The 21,009-nt window shown below is 46.3% G+C and overlaps 2 protein-coding genes across 2 annotated transcripts in view; both read right to left on the reverse strand.

Annotated features, from left to right (window-relative positions):
- The window catches only part of LOC142559251 (uncharacterized), a 199,332-nt gene that overhangs the window by 22,053 nt on the left and 156,270 nt on the right, over positions 1-21,009 (reverse strand). The window contains exons 5-6 of the mRNA XM_075670878.1: positions 3,497-3,771; positions 502-859 (exon numbers count right to left, since the gene is read on the reverse strand). Coding sequence (XP_075526993.1) covers positions 502-859; positions 3,497-3,771 — 633 coding nt within the window. The remainder of the gene's footprint in view (positions 1-501; positions 860-3,496; positions 3,772-21,009) is intronic.
- On the reverse strand, positions 12,647-13,628 carry LOC142559812 (lactosylceramide 1,3-N-acetyl-beta-D-glucosaminyltransferase A-like). Its single transcript, XM_075671477.1, has one exon. It carries the CDS (start codon positions 13,626-13,628, stop codon positions 12,930-12,932), a length of 699 nt encoding a protein of 232 aa, XP_075527592.1. The 3' UTR covers positions 12,647-12,929.

Raw genomic sequence — 21,009 nt, forward strand, 5'->3', positions numbered from 1 at the left:
TACAGCACGCGAGACTGAACCGCGATTGTCAGTTCCCTTTGCGCACGGTCGCTTGCTCCCTAGCACAGCGCCGCCCCCACTCCATCCCTCCCTCCCACCTCCCCACGGCCATTCGAGCGACGGAAGACGCGGGCAACTTTGCTATCTGCTTTCCCGTTCGCGCGCGCCAGATTGAGCCGCGACAGTCGGCTTCCCTCGCGTAATTTCACTCGCACATACAGCATACGACGCGCGGCGACGGTGTTATCGCGCTCGGACTTTATATGAGTGAGAACATCACGGCGATGCCGACGGCGACAGAAATGCATCTGAAGTGTCCACATAATTGCTATCGCAATAATATTGAATATATCACTATGAAATAAACGGATTTGAATAATTTTCTTTCGGGAAGCTATTTGTAGGAGCGAGGGTAACCCTGCGGTTTTATTTGAGGTCTCCCAATCAAGCGGCGCTTAGCGTTCGTAAAAGCACGATAAACATCGGAAGGCGGCGTCTTACCTTGTCGACGAAGAGGCTGAGGTGCTTCTCGTACACGGAGCCCGACTCCGCCCAGCGGCCGCACACGTGCCCGTAGAAGTCGTCGCAGGGGTCGACGCTGGCGTTGGAGGCGGTCACCAGCATGTCGTTGAGCGCCACGCAGGCCCGCGTCAGGCAGACGCCGCGGCGCGGTCTCTGCGATGGCGTAGCAAGGCGCGCCAGCAGGGTGAGCAGGCTGATGGCCAGGCAGGCCGACGCCATGGCTGCCAGCACCACGAGTGCCGGCTGGACGCCCTGTTCCCCGCGTGGGTGCTCTTCCCTCGGCACTTCCTCAGTAACCGATAAGGGCATCTCCGAGTGCTCCGTTTTGGTGGTAGCCCTGTACGGTGCGCGAAAACTTCAGCTTCAATGAACTGCATAGGACAGCGTATTAGCTTTCTTTTTTGTTTTCATCTTTTTTGCTTTAAAAAAGAAGACCCCGCGCACCATGGGTCTTTGACGCCTTTAAACTAGTGCTGCAATTCTGATGCCTTGATTTGTTTGGTTTCTTAGATAGCGTCTAACCTTTTAACCTAGGTGTGTGAATTCATTCATCGAAATCGCAAAAAAATCATGTCAGCCTTTATCGGGGAACCCTAAAGCTATAGGCGTGTTTACAAGTTTGCTTTCTAATGCTCTTTAAATTGCCTGCATTGTTAAAGTTTCTGATTACGTAAGTTGCTGGTCAAAACTTAGTAATACCTTGGTTCTCTATAGTGTTATCACAATTTGTGTAATTCTTGTTGCTAATTTATATTGTTGCGTATTTCCTTGATATTCTGCACAGTAAAATGTTTAGGTAACTTTCTCCACCGTGCTTTACTTTGGTAATGATCTAAAAGTCCTCTGTTTTAGAACGTTCGCTTGACATATTTCCCACTCTTGAGAACTCCGAATCTATATTTCGTTTTATCCCCATTTTATCCTCTGAACAAGTTCAACTTTAAAGTAAACGCAAAGTGCGACTTGGTATCGGACGCAAGCGCATCATCAGGGCTGCTCATTTTGTCATGGAAGTCAAAGATCATGGTAATGTCATGTTATGACAAACCACTGAGACTTGTGTCAGTCCACGTGGTGCATTGGCCAATATCCCCGTTATGCTGGTTTTCGCCGAAACAAAAGCCCGTGACGTCATACCGGAAGTTGTTTTCAAATTCACTACGTTCTCCGCATTCGCAACACATGTAGCCTATCAAGCTATCATCATGTGCACTATCACAAAGCGGAGTGCCGCTCTCTCCTTATCAGTTCTTGTCAGGACAGACACGGTTTGCAATTGGTGTGACCTTTTATCGCTGCACCAGGCTGACCTACCATGCGTCAGTGGATGGTGAAGCTACGTGACTGCCATCTTCACATTTACTGATGTTAGGAGGAAGCGTCGTAAGTATACGTATACGCCCGGCTCGACCTTCCATCTGGTTCCCATTTAAAAATGTGTCGAAATGAAAATTGATGTAATTAGTTCTCTGTTGCGTATTCAAGGAATCGAATCCCTGTAGCTTAAGCAATGGAGAATACTGTCATAAGGAATAGTTAAAAAAAACCTTCGTAATTATATTGTCAGTGGTTTTTCATCTCATCTATGGCGGTCGGTAACTTAAAAATCACAAGAATGCGCAATTACTTGTGCACATGTACGCGACCATACCTAAAGTACCCTACACTCCACAAGATGCCAGAATCACCTGCAACGTTAAAGAAGTCTTGCAGTTGTTCATAATTAACCCATATTGTAGCTCATAACTGTCGCTGCTTTATGCGCCCCTGACGTTGTACCACTTTGCGCAATCGAGTTTTCTAAGAGCCCACATCTACCAGGTAATCCTCTAACCAGCACACATGGTTTTCGGATCTCGGATCTCGCTTTGGGTATGCACATTTTTACGCCGAACGCGGCTTCTTACCGCTAACACAGGCTACTAACATCAGCTCACCATTTTCAACTAGCTAAGCTAACGCGTTTCGCTCCAATCCTAACTTGCGCAAGAGTACTGGTCGAGAGGCACGTTATGATGTTAAGTTTGTCTTTGGCAGTGGCGATTTGCACGACTGATCTCTGGTGTCCCGCATTCGTGTCGCCACCGCGCAACCCGTTGACATATCCAGCCCCAAAATGCGCGTACACTTTGCGGACTCTGCCATTGCAATTCAAGCTGTTGGCATTTTTTGAAGAAGTAGCAACGTGAAACGTCCGCGGGCACAAGCATAAACGTAGGGCCTTGAAAGTGGTAGGCGGTGGACCCGCTCTGTAGTACGCGTTATGTGCGCTCTCAATGTGAAATGAAGAAAGCTCACGTGTGGCCAGTGTATTTAACCCAATTCTGTCAGCTTCACCTAAAGTTCCAGATTACGCACACTCGTTGACGCGCGACTTAGAATGTCCAGCAAGTGAAAGTCGCTGTTGGCAGTAGCACGCCACACTGCGAATTAACCTGAAGTAGAGCTTAAGTCATTTAGGTGATGGAGCAGCAGCGCAAGAGGATTCCTTGATAACGGCCTTGAGGAAGGACAATGGAATCGCTTGCAAATCTGTTCATCGTGCCTGTGTTGTGGACATTTGCACGGTCCAAAAGAAAAGTCAAAGTGAAGCTGTATAGGACCTCCTCTCTGTGTAGCGAAAGAGTGTCCATACATGTGTTTTTGCTTTTTGTGTACACTTTATTCTGCGTGATACGAAGCTTGGATGATACGAATATTCCACGTAAAATTATAACATTGTACAACCGAAATTGTAGTGAATATTTTTCTTTCATAATTTGTTTATTTCAGTAAAATAACTAAGAACACTGCACGGAAGAAAATTTGCGCTACACCTAGAATCAGAGTGCGCTGCTCAGCAGGAAACACAATGATTCCGAAGCTCAAGGTTTGAACTGGTTCCCTTATCGTAGGGTAACTTGCTGCTACTGTGTCCGACAATAGAGAAGGCAAGTGACCCAAAACGCTCGGTTACAAATTGCGTAAACATTACCTCACAGTCGTGTTGGCCATGGATCGCGTGCCCATATTGTCGGTGGCCCCGTCCGGTTCGCCTTCGAGTGTGTTGTCCACGTCTTCACGCCCGGCTCGATGGAGCCGCTCAAGAGGGCGCTGGGGTCGAGAGTGGGCACCCGCAGACATAGGCGGCGTGTACGGTGACGCGATCTCCAAGCTGCTATTGCCGCCTTGGCTGACTCCACCACCACTCTGGATCCCTCCGTGGGAAAGCGACGTGACAGGCATTCCGGCAGTGCGCCGCTTCCTGGTCTGGCCAGGGTAGAAATGAGTAAAAAAATTTCAGTTGAGAAATGACAGAGATGTAGTCTGGAGTTTGACCCCTCTAGCGTGCTAAGGTATGCTGGGACAAAGAGAATCGCAAGGAAAGAGAGTTCTGATTGACGGCGATGGGGACAGCAAGGCGTAAAGACTAGGAGATTGGGTTTTGCACGGAGAGTCAAGCATTGTGCGGGATGAGAATGCAGGTAACGCACAAATTTGTCTGCAACAGAAAGTGCGGCCAGTCTATTGTTTCCGTAGTACGTCTTCAGTACAGAAACGACATATCGAGCGTCGTTGGGTCGGGCCTTGCAAAATGAAAGAAACGCAAGAAAGTATTTTAAATGAAAGAAATGGAAGAAAATAATTTTTAGAAGACTGCTACACTTTGTAGTTCGACGGGACATGTACCGCAAGATTTGCAACCGCAACGGATAGTGACGATTGCTGCTTATGTCAGAACAACTATTTCTCAGTTATGCACACGCCATCACAATCGCAGAAGTTAGGGTTTCACAAGTTCAGCAACACATTTGTTAAAAGAAAAATCTTTCTTATAGGAACTGTAACTGCGAAACAAACCTTTGCAACATATGCTATTGCCATTTTATGCTATTGCGGGGCAAGGGAGGGGGGGGGGGAGGTGGCACAGCTGTTCGCCATTCTGGAGAGAAAAAAAGGGTAACTGATGTGTGCCAACATGCGAACGCAAGGAAAAGAAAACTCAGTGCCTTCGCACTCTGTGAAGAAGGATGACCAGCGAAGCTGTGTATGTGGGCCCCTTAATAGCGAACTGCACCTTCGCCGCGGGTTGGCCCGGCACTGCACTATCTTCGGGATCGGCCGACTTATGGGGAGTTTTGTATCTACACATAGATACGATCTTGAGGGAACTAGCCCTTAACAGCGTCGCTGCAAAAGATCAAGGCAACAATCTGAAACACAGGAATCCTAAATGTGTGCAGTTGGCTAATGCATAGCCGTTGCCAAACTGTGAGGTCGCACATCATATTTTTGTCTTCAGATTAACTAACACGTTCAGTTTACAGAATAGCAAGATGTTTGGTAGAAATGTACAGTTTCCTGAACTTAATGCTTCCGCTTTTTTTTTACCTAACCAAATATGGGCAATTTCTTATAAATCTTTGAAACCGTAATTAATATAGCTGGTCGCGGTAGAGTTAAAATTTCTCGATATTAATTCAAACAAACACCATTCAAATCGATTCAGCGCTTGCTTAATGACAAAATTTATGCGTTTCTCAGGTAGCACAATAAGAAAATTGGAGTTCACCCGCATGAAGAACATGCACTTAAGCTTTTCAGCCTACTCCCTTCCTGCTGCTTCCTCCTTCTTAAAGAAGGAAAAAAAAGGATTTTTTTTATGCAGCTATGACCGCTAGAAAGGCGTTTTTGTGACAATCCCTTAGAAATAAATTGCCGACACCAATTTACGAGAAAACTGGCGTAGTATAACCTCTGTCTATGTTAGCCGCGGTCAAGCCGAAACACTTACCAGAGATCCCCGCTTCTTTTTCTGCAATGAAAGTGGGGCATGATTGAGTGTACTATTAAAGCAGTTCATCAGGTGCTCAAGGTCGTGCGCGTGCGTGTATGTGTGTGTTGAGGAGGCGGGGAACCTCACTCGCTTCTTTTCTTCTTTTTTTTCAGCTGTCACCTTCAAGGAGATTCATTGCAAGTTTCCACTGCAGAACATGAGGTGGTGGGTTCAAACTTCACGACGCGCGTGTTGCACTCCGAGGGGCTTAATTCATATAATCAGCTTCTTCCAGTGCACTGCGACTGCGCTCGGAGTCACTGGGACTCCGGTGCAGTATACATAGTATGCACTTGACGTCACATCCGCTGCTGTCGTCTGCTTCCGCTACCTTCAGCCATCTTGGGGCACCTTATCAACAGGTGCGTGCATAGGCCTATAGGTTCCCCAACACGGCGCCGCCGTAAACAGGAAGTCGAGGGGTATCCTTGAATGACGTACGTGCATACTATGTATATTCGCAGCAAACTATATTTACTTCGCATGGCTTTGCAACACCCGTCGTCGCCCTCCAGAAGAAAGACGTAGGGTTCATGACCGGTTCGCGCCTCAGCCAACCGCGAATTGAGGTTGTTTTTAGTGGACGTGATCACAAAGGTCACGAAGTGCAATCGCAGTGTAGCAAATAGATTCGGTGCGCCTAGCAGCACGACGCGCAGCAAGGAGCATTGATATTGCGGCGGAATTTCCGAGTTCGAACATGTGCAAAGCTAGGATAACTGAAGCCGGTGCAATAATATCTGACAACAAAGGCACATGGATGACCACGCAACGAAAACAGGTTATTAATAGCGCATATATTGCAGACAAAATTTACAATGAATTCACACATAATAAGCGAACTTATTTTAGGCATCTGATTTGCCATGTATTCCTTTAATGTTGAATAAATTGTGGAGTATTGCTCTTAATATAAGCGTGACACAACATTTATCTGCACTGTAAACGAAAATAAACCCACCTGGGAGTTTTTAACAGGTGATGTGCCCTGAAACCTCCCCTCCTCAAATATTTACTCCGATGTATGGGAGCAAAACAGCGACATTCACTCGTTTCACTCCGCTGGCTAGCTGCGGGAGTATTAGGGCGACATGACGCGATTTTACTCCGCTTAAAAATCTTGTTCTCCCGTGAAACTCCGACAGGGAGTTTTAATAAACTCGCCTCCGCCAAAAGAGGTTGGTCACGTGGAGCTTTCCCATGAGGCTGTGCGCCTCGCCAGCGACCGGGCGCATTCGGCGGAATCAGCAGTGCTCATGGCTGACGGTTTGTTTACATTTGTGAAGTGTCGTTCCGTGACAGCGTTTCGTCAATTTGTTTCCCGTATTTCCTTCCAGGAAGTGTTATAGGCATGCCTGAAGCTCGCTGTTTCTCAGCTTCAAGTACGTTAGCTCTGATCACTTTGCTGACAACGATGAATGCAAGAACAACGTTTTCAAGTGCGGAAAAGGCTTAGGTATACCTTGAAGCTGCTCACTGGCTCGTGATGTCGGCTCAGGTTCTGACTGTGTTTTCGTGCTGCGTGACCCTGGCTTGTGTTCTGCACTACGTGAAATACGACTTTTATGTCCTTTTGGCTACATGCTGACAACGTCCGGTGTAACGTTTGAAAGGACCGCGTAGGAATGGCAACAGCAGCCACTGTTCGAGCGACGACGTCCGTGCTTGTCGCACATGAATGGCGTACCCCAAGTTCGTTGAGGTGCTGTGTTGCCAGTGAGAAAGACCGGAGTGCTAGCAACTGTTTTTATGCATCTGCGAACGGATATTCTCACCCGAAGAAAAACGGTAGGGCATAAGTATGCGTACTGTAAATAAAGCTTCTTATTGAGCGATGTGCATCGAATTGTTATCGCGCATATAGGATTTGGTCACGCTGTTGCTTCCGATATTGCATTAACATTACGATCTATCCGAGACACTGATTTAGACGCATGCCTGCTGGCTCTGAGTTTAAGGATTCACTCGACAGATCAGCGATGTAGCTCCTTTTCACAACCGATAGATGCTTGGACGCGGAGCAAGTAGTGCGGTTTATCAAATGTATGACTGCGCATTTTTCGGTGTTACGTCGGCTGCTGCGGGCCATGCTCACACGTAATAATTTGTTGCTACGCTACCACTATATCGCAAAAATTTTGCTATGAAGCAGGCGCACATACATTTTTCTTGCTTACTGTCTCTAACGCACTACTTTTTGGCCGCGAACGCCGGCAGTGTGCGAAGTCGCTCCAGCACTCATAGAATGGCATGCTAATTGTGAAAATTTACGCCATTAACTTTTATCTCTCACTATTCTGAATTAACAGTTTTGTCTTGATTAAGGTATTCTGTTAATATCAGAGAGGCACATCTCGTATGAACGAGCATGTGAGTCGTAATTCTGAAAACAGCACAGCTCCTCCCTAGGCGGTTTCGAGGCACACAGTATCGTGGCTATATATACTGGCACCGTTGCTTCTTGAGTATCGCGTGTACTGGGATGTCTTTCAAATGTCTGCATTGGGCGTTTCTGAAATGTTTATGTATGTCATGATATATGTGCTTTCATTGACTTGTTTCGTCGAATTTGACGCGGTCGCGTGTGCATATTTCGAAAATTGACCAGGAGCCTCTGTATGTAAAGATGTTCGCGCAAACTCACGCGATGCTTCTTTTTACATTCCCGTTGCACCTCGAAAAAACTCCGTCCATTGCAAAGCAAAAAAGAAAGAAAAGATAGAAAAAATAACTCCCATAATTCCACGCAAAAATTCCGCTCGCACGGAGTAAGAATTTTACTCCGATCATACGGAGCATAATAAACTCCGAACCGCGGGGTCGCTAGAGGACAAGCGTTATACTCCCACCTCGGAGTTATTTCCGTTTACAGTGTGTCTCATAAGAACATACAGCTATACCAGCTTAAAACCACTGCGTTTATCTTCTGTAAATGTTTCTATACTATTCCATTTATAAAGCCAATGTTTATTTGGAAGTGCAGATATCAGCTTGCCCATGCCCATTACCATGCGCCCAAGTGAGTGACAGAGCAACTGTTTTAGTTATACCTTTTTCCTACATTACAGTGTTTCTTTTCCATTCTGCTCACTTGAGGTAGCGTATCACGGTCAATTTCTACAATAACAGCCCCAGGCTAGCGTGTGAATCATACACTACAAGTCAGTAACGAACAAGGATTAGAACCCTGGCGGTCCGATCATCGAGCTGTCATGGCAAAGGCGGTTAGAACACGTAATTCTACGATATTCGTGCTTGTGGCTTTAGACGCTGTTGTCGGTTGCGTTACTACGCTTCGTCTGACTATTTAGCTGAATTATGGAGCTATCCCAATTTTCTAAACGCAAAAGGCAATAATAGTCAATGCACATGCATACACATTGCAAGTTGTTGCATTTATAACGTAATATTTTGTTGTAGATGATCCACTCACAAAGTGAGAATGGCGCTCAAAGGAAGAGAGACGATGTTTAAACAAATTCATCCACTAACCGCGATATAAATGCTGGATAAAGCGTCAAGCGTGCGGTTGCCGTAGACATTTGCACCAGAGTTTTCTCTAGTTATAGTGATTCCAGCGGAACGCTCTACCCGGAATGGAACGTTAGAAAATACGGCTCCGCATCTCATTTTATGATGAAGAAAACATGAGTTTACGAGCTCGGTACCATAGAGTTATTTTTTTCTTTTTTTCATACACAAAATTAGTAAATCGATATGTTGAGAATAGTGATCTACGCCACGCTTGTTGCCCTTCTGGAAACTTCGAATTTTCGAGTCTTAGTTCAGTTGCGGTGAACATCCCGTTCAACCGCAAGCTGGATGACTGTCCAAAACTTTTTAAAGAAATATATAGCATCCCTGCGTATGTTTACGCAAAATACGTCATAATGTGCCCCAATGCGCACATAAGTGTGTATGCGAAAGGGCGCGCACGGGTGGCACTATGAGTGAAGAATGCAGCCACCGTTGACAGGATTTTGCTAAACTCAGGAGAACAAACTATAAATGAGTGTCCGCATTATGGGCCATGTCACGGTCATCTGGCTGGGCATCAGCGGAAGACTGCTGCTGTTTTTGCTTATGATAAGTTGAGGTGCAACCTCTTGCGTAGAAGCCCGTTTCTTGATTCAGCCGCAAAAAAAAAGATGTTGCTAAGTTTTCTACGATGTACATACACAAACTCAAACGGTGGCTGCTAAACATCTACTTTTATAAAGCCTCTCATGCTCAATTCTAGCGGCCACTGCTTTATGCTGGGCGTCTTTGGCCAGTGTGAGCAGGTCACGCAAAGCTATGATAAAACCGCCGATGGCGACCGAGGCTGCGCTATGAGAAGCGCTCACACTGCTTTACATCATTCGTTATCATCGCGAATCCCAGAAAGCGGTTTCAACGCATAATCAGCAGCCGGGTACAAATGCTGTTTTAGGGGGCACACGATTGTCATGAGCGGCTGAAGCAAGCTTAGCTCTGCCATAAGGCCTCCCAAGTGAAATGCGTTCTTCAAGCCAGGGCTATATCATGAGAAGCGCATGGCTGCACAAATACACGTCACTATATTCCAGAATAATTAGCTCCGAAAGACGGTAATAATAATAATATTTGGGGTTTTACGTGCCAAAACCACTTTCTGATTATGAGGCACGCCGTAGTGGAGGACTCCGGAAATTTTGACCACCTGGGGTTCTTTAACGTGCACCTAAATCTAAGCACACGGGTGTTTTCGCATTTCGCCCCCATCGAAATAAAATACGGTATAGATAAACTATAAAGTGCGCCCTCCACCTTCTCCTACGCTTCGACTACGCAATGCATGACTGGTGCAAAAAAAGATTATTTAAAAGATTAAGATTAAAGTACGATGTACAGTCCGGTATAAGCAGCTTGCCATATTTCTCACAACGTGTCGCGAGTGTGTCCGATGGCGAGGGCCAGCAGTCGCTATAATGAACCTCTGAGAAGCGCAAAACGCATTAAATACGTCGTACAACTAGTGCCCACAACGTATCTACGAAATCTTTAGCCCATCAAAGGTTCGCCACAGCTTCCCACTGTCTGGTCAGCTATAGTCTAAGGACGTGTCGTCGGACAGAACGCAAAACATTGAACAAATTTGACACAGGTGCGTTGACACTAGAATCATTCTGTCGGCTTCACAGTCTCGCGATAGGAACTGCGATTCCCATAAGGAATAGCCGGCAGGGTCCTACGGGTCTTACCTTACGCTGACGCTTAGTGTTGCCGGATAATCCTTCCATTGTAACGCGGTGAATTATTATGACGCGCAGAGGGCAGCAGCAGCAAAAAACAGCGCAGCAAAAAAGGTGGGGTGAGCTGGAAGGCCTAACTATGAGGCTTCAACTGAGGCTTCAACTTCAACTATGAGGCTCCAACTGCGAACGGCTTCGAACGAGGGCACGAGGCCAGTCGAGAGCGAATGATGGTGATGATGACAATGACAGAACGTGGCCTCAAATATGGCACGCACTCACTGCTGGGGATAAATTAAGAATCAGAGCCGGCTTGGGGAAGCAGAAAACCAATGCCTGCTACAACGGGAAAATGTGCGATCGAAAAGGCGACAGGCATTTCAATGTAATTCATAATTTTGAAGTCAGAATAACTCCATATCAACATCGAAATGAATATAAAAGATGAAATTGAAGTACTGGATCAATAAAAACAACATGGAGTACAAGATACAGAACACAAAGATAAAAGAAATGAGAAAGACAAATGGAAACCGTAATCGTTCTTACCTTGATCTTCTTCCTCTTCAATCTCTACCTCATGGTACAACCGTTTTGTTTCACGCTTGCTATTGTTTTTCTTGTTGTTGTTGTTGTTGTCAGAATCTGGCTCATGCGTGGGGGATGCATGGAGGATCTGTTGTGCGGTATCGACGAAAGTTCGAGTAAATAAGGGCTAATTAATAAAGAAGTTGAGTAAAACTTGCAATTTTACGAGAACTCGTAAATTTAGTGCGATAGATGCGACAAAATGAATGACGTAATCTGAATTTAAGTGCACCGAAACTGATAATGATAAAAGAAGTACGTTTAACTTGCCACTCACTTGGAACCAACAATAACGTCATGAACGGTAACGCAAACATACCTGTGACTCTGACTGTACCCGACAGTTAAAAGTTCTAAATGAAAGTACAAAACGAATTGTGAGATCCAGGCCATTTTTCCGAAATAATCTTAAACTGGACTTTCCACACCATCCAACATATTTTTTTGCAGTTGTCCCTTTAAACTGACACACTTCTCTCAACTTTACGTGTATTACAAGGCAGTAGCATGGCGCGAGACCATTTTGCACCACCGAAACAAATCGCGAAGGCTATGGTCCACAAATACGCAGAACGTTTACTCCACCTAACGAGTGAACTTCATCGGCCACTTACCATTGAATAGTTAGCGCCAAATCCATGCACCATGTTCACCAAAAACCGAAAAACTGGATGCTTCGATGAACAATGCTCACTATCGCTATAAAGAAGTAAGAATTTTGGATGCACTTTTATAAATTATGAACTACTTGCGCCCCTTAAGTGTGTTGAGCTGTCTTTTATTGCTCTGGTATGTCCTTGCTCAGCTACAGAACAGCTTCTGATACAGATTCCAGCAACGCCTACGTAAATCTATCACCAGACAGGGGCTTTACATTTATGATAAAGCTATTGATCCCTGCCTCCGTTACATAGGAATGTTTTCGCTGGAAAGAGAGGAACGCTTTCTTTCACTGCGAGGAATAGGTCTAGCATTTCACAAGAATTTAAGTGGCTATACGACAGCATAAATTATCGGTTTTATGCGCTGCACAACCTGTCCATATGGTGTTCGCGTGTGTCGAACAAATACAAAACCGCGCTCGGGAAGAATACTAGCCTCAAATAAAACAAATCTTCATACCGCCACGCTTGAAGTTCACCGTGGTTTACAGTGGTTTAATGGGGCGATTCATTAAAGAGAGTTTGAGAAACCGCAGCAGTTAAGCTCCTGATTACATCCGGTGGAGCTGCGTTTTGTAAGGTTCTGTAGCAGGTGTTGGCCGAATTCCAGAAACGTTGCAAAGAAGTGTAATGGCTCATGTATCACTGTCTCGCCTCCCGCGGTAGGAAAAAAACACTATCAATATTTAAATTCTTGATCTACATACTGAACGTAGGAGAAAGTATGCAGTACTGAAGGACTGCGTGATTTTCTATTTGTTGACCCATGCGCTTGGTAGTAACTTTGTGGGTCTACGCTACCAGTGACTTTTAATTAAGGGTCACAGCACACACAGGCTTGAGAAACAACGGGTGGGCAAAGAGTCAAAGTTCGCTGACTTCCAACTCGGTACACTGGAAACATACAACCTTGCCGAATCTTCCAGTTCTTCAACGCTCTAAGCTTCTATTTTATTGGGTATTGTGGCTTTAGTTCGTAATTTGCTAACCTCACTTGGCCTTGCTTAAAACCCCGTTTGACATATTTGAAATCCGTCACAAATCCGTCGCCCCCGATGTGTTTGCAGCCCTTCTGCCTGAACGCTACGCACTCCGCCGAACACATTGACACACATCAGAACCTTTCTGTCAAGGCTTTAGCCCCAATGACCTGCACCGTTGTCTGTTGATCCTGCGAACCATCTTTCTCCACGCAAGGCGCAGGTTCCGCGGATTCCAACCGTGGCTCGCCAGAATCCTTGGCCTTTGGCAGGGGCGAATAGAATGCTTGCGATCGGGTGCGTACCCGTAGTCATTCACACGACGAACACCAGCCTTTTCGGCCAGTAGCCCCGTTATGTAGACGTCTTCAATAAAGAAGTATGGGACGAGTCTAGCGCTTCGAAGCAAAAGCGATATAGAGTCACCTGAGATAAGGTAAGCTGGCCCATTGACATAATCAGGATACGTTGCCCTCGGATACATCGACTTTGGGACGTACCACTTGCCGTATCGCCCCACCGTTTTACGCGATGGCCGCGACTGTGTCCACACTCTTCCCCATATGGTTGGCTGCTGTTCGACGGCTGACAGGCGGCTGAGGGTGGCGACAAAATCCCAGACATTGAGCAACACGTCGTCGTCAATCTTAAGCACGAACTTTGCACTCGGACAGAAGCGCGTGACCCAGGTCAGCATCATAAGAGACTTGAGAGTAAGGTTCTTGTAAGTGTCGACGAAGTCGCCCTGCACAATGTCGTCATGCGTGCCGTCCTCCTGAACGATGCGCTCCTGAACGGGGTCGCTCCCAGGTCTGCCAAGCATAAAGAGCACTTTGAGGCCGGGCATTTTGGTCAGGGCGCCACCCCAGGTGCTTCGCACGGTAGAACGATGCTCGAAGTGGTCACTCGCTGTGAACACTGCTACGAGAGCCAGCGTATCGTTGCGGCCACTCGAGGCGCGGCAAGCGACTGCGTCTTTTGATATTAAGTAGGAATAAGTCGTGGTTGCCTTCGCTGTCCCGCCGATACCAGCTGCGGCCGTGGTGTACTTGGTGCCACCGTTCGTCGCTGAAGTTGCAGAGCTTGGCAAATTAACATATTCTTGCGTCGCAATACTATCCATGAGGTGTCGTAAAAGAGGCGCATCATATCTTTTGAGCACGAGATTTAGCGTCACAATCGCAATAACGACGCATGAGAGCCGCTGTACTTGAACTTTTTGACCAAACGTAGCGATGCTTCTGCAACGATAATAGCTGCATGAAGGTGTGCCAGGTAGACGGATCATAGCTCCCGCACGCGTCCTGCGGGCGTTGCGGCAATCGGCACACCTAGGAGAGACGTCACCACATGTCTCGAGTATACGCAATCGAACATATGTTTATGTCGACTGAATGCCCGGAAGAATCCTCGCCATATAAGAGGGGCTAAGTGGATATTGACACAGCCGCCAGGCAGTTGCTTGTAGCACAAAGAACGTCTTCACTACACTTTTGAAAGAACTTATGCTTTCGGCGACGAATACACGCCGCAGCTGGAAACAACGTGCAAGTGTGTTATAATTCCAACAGCACGCTTCACCCGTTCACTATGCAAGATCGTTCAAATGAAAACCGTGGACTAGAAGGATTAGTTAGCTGCCTTCTTATTTAGCTTGCGACAGGGCCACGGTCCAGTTTGAGTTTCATTCATTTCAACGATAAAAATGAAGTGACTGCGCCGTTTCTTGTAATCTGGCTTAAGGCTTCCTTTCAGCGTATTTCCATCTACAACATTCAATCCAACCGCTCCGGTTTAAGCAGTTACACATCTAGAACAGGAACCAATGCCATGATCGCCGAGAGATTGCTAGACACACTTATTCTGGGTCCGTAGCGTTGGTAAGTGCTTTAAAATAATGTACCGTGAGCATCATCTTACGTTATTGTCACGGCAAGTGCAGCACTTTTGATAGAAAAACAAGACGAACCAGAAAAGAGGAAAAAGCTTGAGCGCTCTTCAACGCACTCTCACTAAAAAATAATAGGATTTTCTTTTATGCCCGTTATCATCATCAACATCAGCCTGTTTACGCCCACTGCAGGGCACAGGCCTCTCCCATACTTCTCCAACTACCCCGGTCATGTACTAATTGTGGCCACGTTGTCCCTGCAAACTTCTTAATCTCATGCGCCCACCTAACTTTCTGCCGCCCTCTGCTACGCTTCCCTTCCCTTGGAATCCAGTCCGTAACCCTTAATGACCATCGGTTATCTTCCCTCCTCATTACATGTCCTGCCCATGCCCCCCCCCCCCCCCCAATTTCTTTTTCTTGATTTCAACTAAGATGTCATTAACTCGCGTTTGTTCCCTCACCCAATCTGCTCTTTTCTTATCCCTTAACGTTACACCCATCATTCTTTTTTCCATAGCTCGTTGAGTCGTCCTCAATTTAAGCAGCACCCTTTTCGTAAACCTCCAGGTTTCTGCCCCATACGTGAGTACTGGTAAGACACAGCTGTTGTCTACTGTTCTCTTGAGGGATAGTTGCAACCTGTTGTTGATGATCTGAGAATACCTGCCAAACACACCCCAGCCCATTGTTATTCTTCTGATTATTTCACTCGCATGATCTGGATCCGCGGTCACTACCTGCCCTAAGTCGATGTATTCCCTTACCACTTCCAGTGCCTCGCTACCTATCGTAAACTGTTGTTCCCTTCCGAGATTGTTAACATTACTTTAGTTTGCTGCAGATTAATTTTTAGACCCACCCTTCTGCATTGGCTCGCCAGGTCAGTGAGCATGCATTGCAGTTGGTCTCCTGAGTCGCTAAGCAAGGCAATATCATCAGCGAATCGCAAGTTACTAATGTATTCTCCATTGACTCTTATCCTCAATTCTTCCCACTCCAGGTCTCTGAATACCTCCTGTAAACACGTTGTGAATAGCGTTGGAGAGGTCGTATCTCACTGCCTGACGCCTTTCCTTATTGGGATTTTGTTGCTTTCCTTATGGAGGACCATGGTGGTTGTGAAGCCACTATATATAGCTTTCGGTACTTTTACATACGGCTCGTCTACACCCTGATTCCGTAATGCCTCCATGATTGCTATTGTTTCGACAGAATCAAACGCTTTCTCGTAATCAATGCAAGCTATATATAAGGGTTGGTTATATTCCGCACATTTCTCTATCACGTGATTAATAGTGTGAATATAGTCTATTGTTGAGCAGCCTTTACGGAATCCTGCCTGGTCCTTTGGTTGACAGAAGTCTAAGGTGTTCCTGATTCTATTTGCTATTACCTTAGTAAATACTTTGTAGGCAACGGACAGTAAGCTGATCGCTCTATAATTTTTCAAGTCTTTGGCGTCCCCTTTCTTATGGATCAGGATTATGTTAGCGTTCTTCCAAGATTCTGGTACGCTCGAAGTCATGAGGCATTGCGTATAGAGGGTGGCCAGTTTTTCTAGAACAATCTGCCCAACATACTTCAACAAATCTGCTGTTACCTGATCTTCCGTAGCTGCCTTCCTCCTTTACATATCTCCCAAGGCTTTCTTTACTTCTTCCGGTGTTACCTGTGGCATTTCAAGTTCCTCTAGACTATTCTCTCTGCCATTATCGTCGTGAGTGCCACTGGTGCTGTACAAATCTCTATAGAACTTCTCAGCCACTTGAACTATCTCATCTATATTAGTAATGATATTGCCGGCTTTGTCTCTTAACGCATACATCTGATTCTTGCCTATTAATTCCAAGTTTCTTTACTGCTTTTGGGCTTCCTCCGTTCCTCAGAGCATGTTCAATTCTATCAAGATTATACTTCCTTATGTCAGCTGGGTTACGCTTGTTGATTAACTTCGAAAGTTCTGCCAGTTCTATTCTTGCTGTAGGGTTAGAGGCTTTCATGCATTGGCGCTTCTTGATCAGATCTTTCGTCTCCTGCGATAGCTTACTTGTAGCCTGTCTAACGGTGTTACCACCGACTTCTATTGCACACTCCTTAATGATGCCCATAAGATTGTCGTTCATAGCTTTACCTCAGGTCCTCTTCCTGAGGTAAAGCCGAATACCTGTTCTTTAGCTTGATCCTGAAATCCTCTAGTTTCCCTCTTACCGCTAACTCGTTGATTGGCTTCTTATGTACCAGTTTCTTCCGTTCCCTCCTCAAGTCTAGGCTAATTCGAGTTCTTACCATCCTATGGTCACTGCAGTGCACCTTACCGAGCACGTCCACATCTTGTATGATGCCAGGGTTAGCGCAGAGTATGAAGTCTATTTTATTTCCAGTCTCGCCGTTCGGGCTCCTCGATGTCCACTTTCGGCTAGCCCTCTTGCGGAAGAAGGCATTCATTATCCGCATAATATTCTGTTCTGCAAACTCTACTAATAACTCTCCCCTGCTATTCCTAGAGCCTATGCCATATTCCCCCACTGATTTGTCTCCAGCCTGCATCTTCCCTACCCTGGCATTGAAATCGCCCATCAATACAGTGTATTTTGTTTTGACTTTACCCATCGCCGATTCCACGTCTTCATAGAAGTTTTCGACTTCTGGTCATCATTACTGGCTGTAGGGGCGTAGACCTGTACGACCTTCAATTTGCACCTCTTAAGTTTCACAACAAGACCTGCAACTCCCTTGTTAATGCTATAGAATTCCTGTATGTTACCAGCTATATCCTTATTAATCAGGAATCCGACTCCTAGTTCTTGTCTCTCCGGTAAGCCCCAGTAGCACAGGACATGCCCGCCTTTTAGCACTGCACATGCTTCTTTTGTCCTCCTAGCCTCACTGAACCCTATTATATCACATTTACTACCCTCTAATTCCTCCAATGACACTGCTAGACTTGCCTCACTCACGTTCTAACGTTAAACGTTGCCACGTTCAGATTCCAATGGCGGCCTGTCCGGAGCCAGGGATTCTTAGCACCCTCTGCTGCGTCACAGATCTGACCACCGGCGTGGTCAGTTGCTTCGCAGCTGCTGGGGACTGAGGGCCGGCGTTTGATTGTTGTATTCATATGGCAAGTTGTGCCCAAGTACTGCACTAGGGTGGCCAATCCTGCTCTGGCGAGAGAGTGCGTTACCGGTTCTGGTCACCGGGATCAGGCCGCACTCCAGGCCTGTTTATGCAATTTTATGAAGACGCGGATTTTCTTTGTTTTATCCGGTGGAAGATTGCGTCGCCAAGCAAATCCTCTAAATATAAAAAGAAATACCTCCAGTTATCCTTAAAAGAACGTTTCGCAATTATATGTTGTTCATCCGCTACTTCTTGGCGTGCGTGCTAAGCATCAGAGCAACAGCTGACGAATCAAAACAACAGTGCACGGTTAATGGCGCATACCTGCTCGGCCATTGTTCGCATGCCGGCGTCACGCTCAGCCTTCGCGGCGGCGGCGATCTCCGCCACTTGGCACGTGTCAACGACTGACGCGCATCAACGGCAGCGCTCAGCCTGTCTTGTTTTGCGAGTTGTTTCCGTTTTTATTGTTGACCATGGCTCATCTCTGCCATCATATGCGACCACAACAACCGAACATCTGCGCGACGCCCTTTCTCCGCAGCGAATGAGGCGGAAGTTCAGTCGCAGCTGACGCCGGCTTCTGCCCACCACGTCAAGGCGAGCGGGCAATAACAATTGTCCCCGTGCGATGTTTTGGCGTGCAAGCCAGAGTTGCGTTCGAAGCGATTTAGTAAGAGAAGCAACGTTATATTATAAAACTACATTTTATAGTATTCTGAAGAAATCTAGATTTATTTGTGTTAGTGACCGACGAGGACGAGCGTTTCGATCTGTTAATAATATATCCACGATACCGGTAGTTTCAAAACTATTGGGATCCATAGAAAAATAGCTGAAATCATGCGTGTACAGATAATTATTGTTAGTCACAGAAAGAGTGAGCAAGCGCGTCGATAAGTAATCAGACACATAAACGATTCGAAATGGGACTAGGGAGTCATCATCAAGGCATACGGTGATATTATTTTAACGGCTTTACTGCGCAAGGAAACTCCTTTAGATTAGTCATTAACAAAATTGCAAGTAGGATGTGAAAGAAATTGAATTTAACAGTGTTGAGAGCATCATCATACGATGCAGCAGTAATCTTATTGTACTTTTCAGCACGAAAGGAAATAAAGCATGAAACATTTCTTACGTACGCTGCACACGAGGAGGAGTGAGGAAAAGGGCGGAGGGGGAGAGGGCTAAACCGCCCTAGGAGGTGTACAGAATAGTCATTCAGTTCGGCTATACGTCGTAAATTTGTGTATGTGTAAAGTACCACACGGCACAGTGAAAAGCACTTATGACCACCGGGCTTAAAAAGTTGGCCTGAACGTAATAACAAGTATAAACACCTTTTTGGCTGAGCGCTATAGAAGAATATGGTCGGATATTGTTTTGCCATATAAACGTCCTAATAAATACTAAGGGTGATCGTCTCAGGCCATCAGCAACGCTAAAAAGCAACATAAGAAATGTTTCGGTGCTGTCGCGTGTTTAAAGCAGCTGCCTAATCGGGGCATTTACCATTTCTCCTCTTCCAAAATTTAGGCGGTGCTCTAGCAGCTTTTATTGGTCCATTTACTTTGCTTTCAATTTGCAAGTTCTGCTAATGAGCAAACGCGATCAAAAGGCGCTGATGACAAGCATATCTTTTAGATTGCTTTCAAATTTTGTACAGGATATGGCTGGAACCCCGATCGTTCAAGGCCCGTACCGTTGGCTTCAGACATGAACAACTGCTGCCGTGATACCACCGGCTGCTGCACGAAAGTTACCGCTGCGAACCCAACTACCAGACGTGCGTGCGTGTGTGTGGGTGTAGAACCAAGACCAGGCAGAGCTTCTAAAGTGCTTACAGTACCCGTCGTAATGAAGCACGATCGAAGAACAGTGTTCTCCGGCGCGTAGTCTTCCGCGACGCTTGCAGAAGCGTGGAAGCAATGGCGAATACCAAACTTCCTGGTTCCTCAACAAGTATTCAAGTCGTACGTGGAGAGGTTTACGCCCAGTCTCTAGGTTTTCGCAGGAACGAAAATTCCTGTGGTATCCGAATCTGGTGCTTCGACGATATTTCAGGACATGCGTGCCGTGTGGTGCTCTAAACATTTTGAGGGATACTTTAGATCAAATGATAACTGCCGGAAGAACATACTGCGCGGTAACTTCAGGCTGACGAATAAGAAAGGGGGCCTCTAAGTAATTAATGGTTCACGTGCTCTGTGAACCTTTGTGTCCGCAGTGCCTGCTCACTGTGTTAACACAGCACTGCGAATTTCCGATAGCTCAATGAGAGCAAAACATGTATCCTTTTTCTTTGCAACGGCAACGGCGACACTGCCGCGACCTGATGGCTCGTTCTACTCTGAAAGGTTAGGTTTGGATAATTTATAAGGCAATTAGTAAGTTTTACCGATTCCTGCTAATTAACAGCCACTGTATTGCAAACACGAGGGGTTCTAATGAGTTACGCAAATGTGGCGACACACATCTGCGGCGTTCGCGTTGGTATCAGGTAACACACTTCGCTTGGAGCATCATGGACAATAAATAGATTAGTTGTTCATCCGTAAATAAGTCGCACCGAGCAAAATCAAGAAGAATCCTTAGTAATTTTTTTCAACCCTTATTTATGAAAGTTGTCTTCGCTAAGAACTGTTGTCTTCTCTCTATGTTTCACTCCCCTTACCTACGTCAAGAGGAGCAAACAACACAGTTAGCCACCAAGCCTTTCCTTCCGTCCCAGGCTCTTCTCCTTCACACTTGTTCAGGTGCGCGCCCACTTTAGTCAAGAGAGTGATAACGAGGCCATCATCCCGAAGACGTCCATTCTTGGGCGGCACATCCGCGAGCTTGTCATGTTGTCACTGATATTACACTGGTATTGCGCCTCAAATATGAAGAGCTGGAATTATTACAGCTAAAATTCCACCTTCACTTACATCGACACAGACGGAACTACAAGAGGCTGTGGCGGGTGCGGCCACGACTGTTGGGACCAGGAGCTCTGCTGTGACATATCGCCGATGGGGGCCCAAAAGGCTACCAGCGTCCACACGACAACAATTTGTTGCACCCTAAGTAGCAGCAGCCAGTGTCCGTGAATCTGCGGCTGTCAGACCCCACTCGGCGTCAACTCACCTGCGAACGTCTACACCCCACCCGGCTACCGGCCCCCGCTAGGCTATCAGAGTCCACCTCCATTCAACTGGAACCGAGAACAGCT

Source organism: Dermacentor variabilis, chromosome 10 (assembly GCF_050947875.1).
Source record: "Dermacentor variabilis isolate Ectoservices chromosome 10, ASM5094787v1, whole genome shotgun sequence".
NCBI lineage: Eukaryota > Metazoa > Arthropoda > Arachnida > Ixodida > Ixodidae > Dermacentor > Dermacentor variabilis.